The sequence below is a fragment of the Zea mays genome, chromosome 8 (assembly GCF_902167145.1).
Source record: "Zea mays cultivar B73 chromosome 8, Zm-B73-REFERENCE-NAM-5.0, whole genome shotgun sequence".
In the NCBI taxonomy this organism is placed as follows: Eukaryota; Viridiplantae; Streptophyta; class Magnoliopsida; order Poales; family Poaceae; genus Zea; species Zea mays.
Window position 1 is genome coordinate 140,709,057 of NC_050103.1, and position 11,906 is coordinate 140,720,962.

The window sequence follows — 11,906 nt, forward strand, 5'->3', positions numbered from 1 at the left end:
AGAACCGATGAGACCACAGGGTGAAACCTCAAGACTTGCTCAACACTGCTTTGGATGAGAAGACAATAGTGCCCTTAGTCGATTTTATAGTTCATATGTATATGATTGAGGACATGACTGTAATTTTTACGAAATTGTACTCTATGACTATAAATAGAGGAACTGTGACATGCATGGCGCGGGGGGCGATTTTTGGGATAGAGAGAACTGAGATTGCTCTGCCTATAAAGTTGTATTGTTTCCTTACCTTCACATTGTTTCTTGCAAAAGTCGAATGTATTATTGTGATCATTTACGATAATGGAACATGAAGAAGATTAATGTATTCGAGATGAGTCATTTACCACACTTTCATGCTTTTGTATTCGTACCAGTTGTTTATCTCTTCAACCTTCTTCCTTTAATCGATCTCTTTTGAGGAGAGATAATTAAATGGTGAAGAAAAAACAATTCATTTGTGTTGCCTTGGTTTTGATTTCCTTAAGGAGTAAAAACAAGTGACTAACATTAGCGCTCACATTTGGTGAATTCACGACCTTGATGAAGAGCATGACAAGCTTCGGTGTTTCGTCATCAAGCCTAAGGAAGCTTATTCTCCCCATTACAGGAGAATCAAGCTTTGAACCAAGCAACAAGAGACAGAAGAAAGAAGCTCAAAGAAGGGTGCAACATGGTGGAGTTCATGGGCCCTATATCAAGACTGAATGGTCTCATGTCCCAATTACCTTCTCCTAAGTGGATCTTCAGCTTAAGAATTATCCACACAATGACGTTATGGTCATATCTTGTGTCATTAAAGGATTCGTCGTACATAATGTTCTAGTGGACAGAGGTAGTGCAGCATATATTATTTTTGCAAAGGCTTTTAGGCAAATGCAAGAGCCCGAGGATAGACTACAAGAAGCCATGCATCTATTATGTGGCTTCGAAGGAAAACAAATAGTAACACTAGGAAAAATAGTAATGCCAGTAACCTTCGATTATGTTCATAACACTAAAACCGAAGAAATCACATTTGATACTGTGAATATGGAGTAGCCTTACAATGTAATCATTGGTAGAGGAACTTTGAATGCTTTTGAAAGCATTATTATACCCAACATACCTCTGCATGAAAATAATATATAATCAAGGCCTGATCTCAGTCTATGGAATTGGAACCCAAGAAGTTGCAAGAAAGGCTCAAGGAAGCTAGATGGATTTAAAAGTCATTCAGAACATTGATGAAGTCTAATTAGTCCAGAATTAATTGAGGTACGCAGAAGAAGAAGAAAAAAAAAGAGTAATAGAGCTAGACAGAGTAAGCTTTCGAACTTATAACAATCCTTGTCCTTGGTTGTTGTAGTTTACTCAACATGTGTAGTTAAAAGGCTGGGTGAGAGGCATCGCGTATCCGTTGCTCCTCTGCAGGCAGCCGACGCTGAGCGGCTGGATGATTGTGCCCCGCGCCTCGCCGTAGGAGTTCCAGCACAGCGGCGCCACGGTGCCCCCGGCCGCCGCCGGGGACAGGCGCACGTCCAGCATGGTGACGCCGGTGCAGGGCCGGGCGTCGCTGCACGCCAGGCGCAGCGGCTGGAACGTGTAGGTGCCGACCACGCGGCGGTACGCCACGCCGGCGATGGCCACCGCGCCGGTGCGGTTGGCGCACCGCGCGCCGCCCCTGTCGCAGTAGAACTGGTCGATGGCGATGGGCGTGGCCACGTTCGCCACCCTGACGTTGGAGAAGGTGATGTTCCGCACCGAGCCCACGCCACCCTGCGGATGGGATGAACCGGTCATGCTGCTCAAGCTCAAGGTGGTGTTTATATATAATATGGATATCATCGTTACCTGCCACGTCTTGATCCTGACCCCGTACAGTGCGTTCTGGACGACGATGTTCTCTGCAACAACGTCAGAGACGCAGGCCAGGCTGTTGTCCTTCCCGAGTCCTCCTAGACTGCAGGACAGACATTATTCCAAGGAAGGAACATTAAACTGAACTCTTGCGTTAAGTTGCACAGACACCTGATTCCGTGGCCGGGATTGCAGACCACGTTCTTCATGTGGACATTTGAGCACCCGGTCTGTATCGACACGCAGTCATCGCCTGAATATATATGTGGAAGACTGATTAAAACCAAACCAAAACAACAACAAAATGCAGGGCAATGTCGAGTTTTAATTACCGCAGCCGATGGTCGAGCTCCTGATCTCGACGTCCTTGGTGTTCTGAAGATGGATGCCGTCGGTGTTGGGGCTGTCTCCGGGGGAGGAGATGGTGACGTTCTTCACCCTGATGCCTCCGGAGCTGTCGAACTTGAGGTGGCACTGCGGGCTGTTGCTGATCCGGATGTTGCGCACGCTGACATTGAAGCTGTTGTAGAACCTTATCAGCTGGAGAGGGCAGAAGAAAAACATACAATGTAGTAGCTTTATTAGTTTAACAATCCTAGCTAGGATCCAGATCACCATCTAGTAGTAGCTAGGTAAAACTCCTGTACGAACGAGCGATGAAGCTGGTTCGTGTGGCCATACGTACCGTAGGCTTGACTCCTGGCGAATGCCAGTGCCCGGTACCCGTAGATGTCTGCAGATAGAAGTGAGTGATGGAGAGACAACACTTCATGTCAAGGTCTAGGTCTGCAGAGATAGAAGAAATGGAGACAACTGCATGTCATGTGGACGACGGAACGGAACCTGAGAAGCATTGGCTGGTGACGCACTCTGCTGGCCACCGTCCACCGCGCCGGTTCCCTGAATGCTGAAGCCTTGCAGCCACTTGAAGTTGAGCCACTGCAGAGGCCTCCTGGGCTTCGGCCAGGAGCCCATTTCCGGTGGCGCTAACACGGTGCCGTCGATCTGGAAAAAACCTTCCGCTACTAATTAGCACTTGCCAATTTTATGACGAAATGGAACGGGGAACAGAACAGGAAGGAAGAAGGACCTGAAGGGTGAGTTTTGCGCTGCAGGGGCCTTGCAGCGTGACCGGCGAGAGGAGGAACCGGTGCCCTGATGGGAGCACTAGCACGGTGGCGCGGGGGACTCGGCATGCCACTTGCCATGCTGCTACAAGTGCCTGGATGAAGGCAGTTCAGTTCAGTTCACAAGTTTACATGCATCAATATAATTCTAGCTATAGCAGTACGTACCTGCGCGTCATCTGTGACCCCGTTCCCCGCGGCTCCGAACGACAGGACGCTGAGCGTTGTCCTTCCCGTCGACCTCGCCGCCGCCGCCACCACCAGGCAGGTCACCAGCAGCGCAGCCGAGGCGACGGAGCTCCGCATCTCCGCTGATCGACTGGGGAGCTAGCGTACGTGTGCGCTAGGTGCTTGGAGCAGATTAAGTCAGCGTATGGCACATACATATACTGTAATAATCAGAGCCGGATCGATCGAGCGGAACGGAACATGCACTTGCTTTGCGTTGCGCCCGCGCGCGCGTGGGTTTGGACTGGGCAAATTTAATGGTAGGCGCCATACCCTCGCCAGCTTTTCCGTTTGAGGGAGCGATGGCGTGCGGCGTCGCTTGACAATGGGCTTCATGTGTGAGCATCCACTAGGTTCACTTCCTAGCACTTTCTTTCTCTTTAGATTAATTACTCCTTAGTAAAGCACAATGCAACATGGTGAAGAATTCTTTTTTGTTTCATGAGGGCACACATGGTGAAATTTCCTTTTGTTTCTGAGACCAGAACGGCCCACACACGGTGAAATTTCTTAATGCCCATCCCTCGGGATTCAATGGGGTTAGAAGAAAAAAAAACAGAGATGTCCGACAGCTAAGTCTCACAGCCGTAAAAAATAAGTTGATGAACGACGGCTCAGTCTGAGAGTCGTGGTATCTGCACATTCACAATCCATGCAATTGAGTACGAGCATAAGTCCATAAGTTGACTCACAGTCAGTCAATCCTTACACTCACATGAGCTTGTTACATCAATAACAAAATTCATATAGGATGATTTGTTAGCCTTGTTTATGGAATTTCACAATGCTACCCTCTCGGGGTTATAGTCTGAATTTTGGGGTAATTACTCTTCTACCTAAGAAATGTAATGCCTAAAAAATCCAAGAACATCGGCCTATTTTGCTTACTTAATATTAGTTTTAAGATAATTATTAAAGTCCTCACAAACATTATCAAGGTTATTGTGGATAAGATTATTAATCCCTCACATACAACTTTCATGCTTGGTCGCAACATTTTTCAAGGTGTAATTGTGCTTCATGAGACTATACATGAGTTGCATTCGGGAAAATGAATATCCTAATACTAAAGTTGGATTTTGAAAAGCATATGATATAAAATGGTCCATCCTCCAATAGGTCGCGCAAATGAAAGGTTTCTTGCTTAAATGGTGTGCTTCGGTTCAATCGGTTGTCTCGAGGGTCATTGTCGAAGTTAAAATTACTGATGAAGTTGGTCCTTTCTTTACTACTCATAAGTAACTTAGAAAAAAGTGATCCCCTTTGACCAATCCTTTTAATGTAGTTGTAGATATGTTGGTTGTACTCTTTTCAAGAGCGAAGAAAAATAACCAATTCACAGGCGTGGTTCCTCATCGGGTGGAGGGGGACTTTCTATTCTCGAATATGCGGATGATACTGTTGTTTTTATGTACCATAGCTTAGAACATGCAAGTAATGTGAAACTTCTCCTAATTGCTTTCGAGCAAATATCAAGTTTGAAAATCAACTTTCATAAAAATGAGCCTTTTTTGCTTTGCCTTGGCTAAGGACCATGAATAGAATTACTCTCATATTTTTGGTTGTGGGATCAACTCATTACCTTCAAATACCATGGGATTCCTATGACCCATCACAGGTTACGAAATAGCGAGTGGCAATGTGTCATATCATAGATTCAAAAAAAAGATTAAGAGCATGGAAAGGTAAATTACTTTCTTCGAGCGGGCGTCTAGTGCTCATTAATTTAGTAGTAAACAACCTTCCCATTTTCATAATGTCCTTTTTTTATGTGCTTGTGAGGGCCTTAGAAAAACTATATGCAATCTATTCCCGATTCTACTGGCAAGGTGGTCATTTAAAAAGAAATGCAGACTGGTCAAATAGAAGATTATTTGTCAACCAAAGAAAATTGGCATATTGGGTAGCCAATCTAGCCATTAAGAATATTGCTTACTCAATAAGTGGCTCTTTAAGTTACTGAATGAAGATAGTATAGGACAATAAATTCTTAAAATTAAATATTTATGATCCAAATCACCTAGTCAAGTCACGAGAAGACCAGGTGATTCATATTTCTGGTATGAGTTCATGAATATTAAAGAAGAATTCTTGAGATGGGTTAAATTTTGAGTAGACACTAGTTAATCCTGGATAGACCACTTGAAGACCATTTTTCGAATCTTTTTAATATTATGCGTAAAAGAACGCTTTAGTCGATGATGTTATGAACGGAAATGTACTCAACCTATCCTTTTGCAGTGCTATTGTTGGGGTAAAACTGGTTGAGTGGCAGAATTTATCAAATTTAATGGTAATTGTTCCATTATGACAATCGAGAGACAAATTCCTTTGGGGGACACCGAGATAGATTTTTTCAGTTCGTTCAATGTACTTTCTTTTAATGAATACTACCCCTTAAATCGTAATATGCTGCTTTGTAAATTAAAACTCCCTCTCAAAATTAAAATTTTCTTGTGGTATTTAGGGAGAGGTGTTATTCTCATTAAAGACAATCCAGCTAAGCCCAAGTGGAAAGGTAGTTTGAATTGCAATTTTTTAATCAAAATGAGACTATTCAATATTTTTATTTGATTGTCACCTTGCTAGAAATTTTTGAAGAATTATTTACTTGTATTTACCTATGTATACCTAGAAATTGGTTTGCTAAGAAGGGAACCGCATATAAGAAAAAAAACTCCTAATTGGAGGGGCGATAATATTTTGGTCTATTTGGCTTTGATGTGATCTTTGCTTTTAAATCTATACCATCAATTATACAGGTCCTTTTCAGGGAAACATATTGGTTCAGGTTCTGAAGGTTGTTGAAAGAAGAAGATCATCAAGAGGTCTTTGTGGTATGTTGATCCATAGAGATGGTAGCGATGGAGATTTTTGCAAGAAATGGATGAAGTTCCAATGCTAGATTACAATGGCGCTTGATTCGTTGACGTGTTCTTTTTTATGACCCTTTCTTTTGCTTTATGGTGGTGTTTTGTTATTTTCCAATCTGTGAGTCTGTGTGCAGGACACTGCAGAAGGCTGGAACAATTTGTTTCAATCATCTAAAAAACCATATACACAACTTTCAAAATTATGTAAATCACTTGTCAAAGTCAATATCAATTCTAAAACAATGTTCTCATATCAACTAACACAATGTTTCATCACATACGATTTGACACCGGTTATGAATTTTATCACAGTACTTCCAATCATATTAGACCAGCAAAACAGCAGTCCAGTATTCAAGTCAGTTAGTATCAGACTGATAACTTGGTAGGCTAACTCTCAGGTTTCTGCGAAGAGTCGAACTAACTAGCTTGAAACATGGTTTGTTCACAGTGAGAAGTATGATGAGCATGCTATAAGTCAAGTGGTAAGATATCAGCATCACTGGAAATTTAATGAAAACGTCCTCTTCATGCTACTACTTTTCAAATTTGATGTTTACTGGTCAAAATGGATAAATGATTACACACATAGTTAATTGATGTTCAAAGTATTTATTTTGACTGAGTGGATGCCAATATAAATAAGGTGAGGTGTCATTCTCAAAATGGCTGACAGTCTCGTTGTTGGTCAGTTTATTCTGATTGTTATTCTAGACAATTGTTTGCAAGATTGAAAATGCTACCAGGTTTCTTCTGGACTCCTGGTAGCGTGGAAAAGTCAAAGCATACGGAAATTTCTCACAAACTCTCTGTAAAAAAGGGAGAAAAATGTAATACTAATATCTCACAAAGGTCTGCTGGAAGTCAGGAACTCACTGGAGGGCAGCAGCCGAAGCCCGAAGGTATCTTTGTTGTGCCCCTCTGTTCCCTGAACTTTCAGCAAAGAGTGTCAATAGCTCATGCTTCATTTCCTTTTATCTACAAGCTTGTATATATCCCAGGTTATAAAGATTTGTTCTTGTTCAGTGAACACTGGTGCTTGCTGAAGCAGACTTGTTAGTATTTTGCAGCCTTTTCTTGCTTTTGTTCTTCTTGCTTAAGAATCTCGCCATGAAATTCTAACAAGAACAAGAAATAGAGTGGTTCAGTGTCTCCAGAATGAGATGTTACCGTTGTTTTCTTCTGGCTCCTGTCGTAATTGCCTGTTTCTTCTCCCGGATAACAACCACTACCCTGGCCGACCCTCGGGCGACGGTGGTTCGTGAGTTGTGCAACAAAACCAAAGATGACGGTCCTGGGGCGGTTTGGGCCAACAACTTCGTCGTCGCCTTCGACAACCTGAACTCGGATCTCGAGCAAAAGGGATGGGGGGTAACCTCCGTTGGGCAAGATCCTATCACCTTCTACGCGCTCGTGCAATGCCTAGAAGATCTCAGCACGGTTGACTGCACACTGTGCTACTCAGAGATAAGGTCTCTTCTCCCGAAATGCTATCCGGAGATCGGAGGCCGGATATATCTCGATGGCTGCTTTATGAGGTACGCGAACTACTCTTTCTTCGGCGAGGCCGTGGACTCGTTGGATACAAGCGTGTGCTCTTCCAGTAACCGCAGCTCAGAGAAGCGGGGCTTCGGTTCAGCTGTGGATGCCGTGTTGAGCAACGTGACTTCCTTGGCTGTCAAGAGCGGCAAAGGGTTCGCAGTCACTTCAGCTTTCGGATCAACAGAATTTGCAGCTTATGCACTTGCTCAGTGCTGGGAGAACCTGAACACTTCTAGCTGTGCAGCCTGTCTCAGTGCAGCTGCAGGTTCGGTGGCCAAATGTGCACCGGCAGAGGAAGGCCGTGCACTCTTTGCCGGCTGCTTCGTCAGATATTCGACAGCACCTTTCTGGAACTCGGAGGATTCTGGCTCCAGCTCAAAGAAGCACGTTGTTCCTTGGACAGTCCTGGGTTTCTCGGTTGGTCTCGTTCTTGTACTCATCGGTTCAGTACTGGCATGGAGGAAGAAGAAGAAAGCTTGCAGGGCAGGAGAAGGATCATTGAGGGGTTAGTATTGTAGCTTGTCCTAGACTTCACTCGTTATCGAATCTGCTTTTTTTTTATTGGCTTGAAAAACTTGAGCAACTGCAGGCTTGTATGGGTCTGAACTTCCTGCAAGGATTTCTCAATCAAGTCTGAATTACAGCTATAAGGATCTGAAGAAAGCAACGTGTTCCTTCAGCGTAGAGAACAAGATAGGACAAGGCAGCAATGGTACTGTGTACAAGGTATATATATGTAGGTATACGTTTTTTTTAAGGATGTTAGTCTCTTGCAGCAAGACTGCAAAGGGCCTGGCACTCAAAGAGGTTGCAACAATTTCACACGCAGGCTGTTCTTCCTGGTGGGAATGAAGTCGCTGCAAAGAGATTGTTCCTGAACACGAAACAATGTCTCGATCAGTTCTTCAATGAAGTTGACGTGATAAGCCAGGTACGTCACAAAAATCTGGTGAAACTGCTCGGATGCAGCGTTGATGGCCCGGAAAGCTTCTTGATATATGAGTACCACTTGAACAGGAGCTTAGATCTGTCCATATTCGGTAACTCCGAACTCGTTTCCATCCTGTCGTATATTCCTCCTGCATGGACATGGACATGAACATGATATATGTGTGTGCAGCTGATGGCCAGCAGAAGAGGCGTCTGGATTGGCAGCAAAGGTTCGATGTTATTTTTGGCGTAGCAGAGGGCCTCTGCTACCTCCACGAAGAGTCAGAAACTCGGATCATCCACCGGGACATCAAAGCCAGCAACGTCCTGTTGGACCAGAAGCTGAAGCCCAAGATAACTGACTTTGGGCTTGCTCGAGTCCTATGCGGTGACAGGACTCATCTTACCACAGGGATTGCCGGGACAGTGTAAGTACAAAGACTTGCCTTAATTACCATCATGCATGCTGCATGCTCCTGAGAGATGGCTCGTCAATAATGTGCAGTGGTTATATGGCTCCTGAGTATGTTGTCCATGGCCACCTCACCAAGAAGGCCGACGTGTACAGCTTCGGCGTGCTGGCTGTCGAGATCGTCACCGGAAAGCGGTGTTGTGGGTCGACAGGGTCTCACTCTGGTCACTCACTTCTAGCACAGGTTTGAAACCATCTCTGAACGTAGAGGCATATATAGATCTGGCTAATTAATGAGATGAGATCTGGATTTGGCACGATAATACACGTTGTGGATGGTTGGTTTGCAGGTTTGGCATAGTTACAAGACCAACACGACGGAGAAAGTCGTTGACACGAGGCTGCAGCAAGAGAGTGCTCCGTTGGACTTGGAGGAGATCACGCGCGTCGTGCAGGTCGGGCTGCTGTGCACACAGGCAAACCCCGACGAGCGGCCGGCCATGTCGAGAGTGGTGGAGCTGCTGAGGGACAGAGACGGAGAACGTGGCGATGCGGACTTCATCCTAGGCGACCCCCCGTTTTTCGAGGTCGAAATCGACGCCGCCGGGGGAGGCGTCGACGGCGAAGCATGCACGCTGCTGCCCTGAAACTCGACGACCACTCATGAGGTATCCGGGTGGACGTATTCTGGGTTCAGAGTCCCATGATTTATCGGATCCGGTGGCTTTCGGAATCTGATATTGGACACTTTCCAACCTGATGTGGTGCGACCAGGTTGAAGTTGAGGGTTGTGCGGTGCCTCACTCATGTAATGTGCCTTGAACTAAAAGTGCCCACTCCACTTTGGAACGTATGGAATTTTTTTAGCTGGTTATGAGGGGAGAGAGTCCCTGACTTCCATTGATCTTTCCGCTATGATGGATAGGATTGTCTTAATGCAACAAGGGGTATTACAAAACAAGCACATTGGGGGTAGGGGGTAGATGGGGCTATGGCGTAGTTACACCAAGCCTCCATCTATCTTCGCTTGTGAGGGGGAAGTGTTTGAGCCCACAGCCACGAGTCGACCATGCATAGTTGTATAACATGGCGTAGAGAGGGGAGTTCACCTTTGAAAACATTGGCATTCCTGTGTTTCCAGAGATGCCAGCAGCACACGAGGATGAAACGTTGAAGTTCCAGCCTATGAGGGTAGGGGGGGTAGGCCAGTTCATGGAAGCGAGACCAGTGCATGTTGGGGGGGATGGTGATGCCAGTGGCATCTCAGAAGGTGTTTGCAAAGCTGCAGTGGAAGAGGATATGTGAAGTCGTCTCGGGGCCAACGCGCCGCAGACGACACAGGTGTCACTGTCTAGAATTTTCTATTTGCAGAGATTCACCCGAGTTTGGAGTCTGTGTTTAGAGGCGAGCCGAGCGAAAAAACACACTCTAGGGGTAGTTTTACTTCCCTAGATGGAGGTGGACAAGGGTGTGGGAGGACCTCCATGATTTTTCAACATTTTGTATAGAAGGCCCGAGTGCAGGGAGCCATCCTTTTTAGCAAGCACACGCTGCCTGCTCTCTAGCGCATCGATGAGCCTAATGTCCCGGAGGAGAGTGCTGAGGTCGTCAAGCTCAATCTTGGCCTAGTCCGAGAGGCGAGGGACAAAGACCAAAGGTAACAAGTGGGAGAGGACCCTAGAAATGAGATTTGAGAATAGGAAATTTCGTGGCAAGGTCATCATCCGAGCACCAGACATCGTGCCAAAAGGAGGTGATGTTCCCATCATGGACGTCATAGGTGGTGATAGCACAATATAGGGGGAGCAAGGATTGTGGAGTAGTCCAGTGGGCGCTTGGGAGGTTGCCGGAAAGATTTGCCAGGCAAATACGAGGGCGGACCCAAGCACCCCAAGAGGAGTAGGATGAGGTGTGTAGGCGGTGAAGCAACTTAAGGTGGAGGCAGTTGTTGAACAGCTCAAGGTCACGGACACCAAGGCCCCCATATTTTTTGGCCTCGAGAACCATGTCCCAAGAAACATGGCAGCAAGATCCACCAGTGTTGTCTTTGCCCGACCAAAGGAAGTCGTGGCGACATCGATCAAGTTCTCTAATTGCATCTTTCGGAAGATGGACGACACTCATGATGTAGTTGAAAGGGAAATGTGCCCCTAGGCTATTTCTATAGTGTTTTGGTGATTAGATGCACAACACACTATGTGTGAACTAACATAATATTGAGCAAAGGAATATCTAGATAGATCAATTGTGAAGGTAAGTTCTAGACATTTAGTCAATTGTTTTATGTTCTAAACATGCTTGTCTAAGTGTCAGGAACTCAATTAAGTCAAGTCCAAAAGGAGCAAAAGGAGTTCAGCTGAAACAACTGCACCAGCTGCGGGTGTACCGGACACTGTCTGCTGCCCAGGCTAGCTCAGCGACGAACTCGCTGCTCTCGGGAATCGTTGAGGACGTTGTGGCTAAAATTCGCCGGACTGTCCAGTGTGCACCGGACTGTCCGGTGAGCCAACAGCGCTCGCGCCAACGGTCGGCAGCGCGATCAACGCGCAATCAACAGGCGGCGCGTGGCTAGAGCCAACGGTCACTAGGCAGCACCGGACTGTCCGGTGTGCACCGGACAGTGTCCAGTGTGCCAAGTGGACCGAGGGTTCAATGGTCGACTTCGCCAAAGAAGGAAAGAAATCATGCACTGTTCATGTCCGGTGGTGCACCAGACTGTCTGGTGCGCCAACGAACAGAAGGCAAGAATTGTCTACCAAATGGAGCTCCAACTGCTCCTAGCTGCCTTGGGGCTATAAAAGGGACCCCTAGGCGCATGGAGCAGTACACCAAGCCTCCATTGAACATCTTAAGACGCCTAGACTCCGCAAGCACGCATCCAGATCGTTGTGTTTGAGATTTGAGCACTTGTTGAGTTGTGAACTCGTTGCGTTGTGTTTGTGTGCTCGTTTCTTGACT

At 45.9% G+C, this 11,906-nt stretch overlaps 2 protein-coding genes across 2 annotated transcripts; one reads left to right on the forward strand and one right to left on the reverse strand.

Annotated features, from left to right (window-relative positions):
- Positions 1-989: 989 nt before the first annotated feature.
- LOC103637332 (polygalacturonase At1g48100) lies at positions 990-3,418 on the reverse strand. The gene is made up of 8 exons (XM_008659551.3): positions 3,132-3,418; positions 2,927-3,058; positions 2,680-2,841; positions 2,522-2,569; positions 2,169-2,376; positions 2,008-2,089; positions 1,831-1,939; positions 990-1,755 (listed from the first exon to the last, which is right to left on the reverse strand). Exons 1-8 carry the CDS (start codon positions 3,267-3,269, stop codon positions 1,351-1,353), a joined length of 1,284 nt encoding a protein of 427 aa, XP_008657773.1. The 5' UTR covers positions 3,270-3,418; the 3' UTR covers positions 990-1,350.
- Positions 3,419-6,887: 3,469 nt separating this feature from the next.
- Positions 6,888-9,822, forward strand: LOC103636003 (cysteine-rich receptor-like protein kinase 2). Its single transcript, XM_008658366.2, has 7 exons — positions 6,888-6,966; positions 7,050-8,111; positions 8,196-8,332; positions 8,436-8,646; positions 8,727-8,964; positions 9,042-9,192; positions 9,299-9,822. The coding sequence occupies exons 2-7, from the start codon at positions 7,223-7,225 to the stop codon at positions 9,593-9,595; spliced, it is 1,923 nt and encodes a 640-aa protein (XP_008656588.1). The 5' UTR covers positions 6,888-6,966; positions 7,050-7,222; the 3' UTR covers positions 9,596-9,822.
- The last annotated feature ends 2,084 nt before the right edge of the window (positions 9,823-11,906 follow it).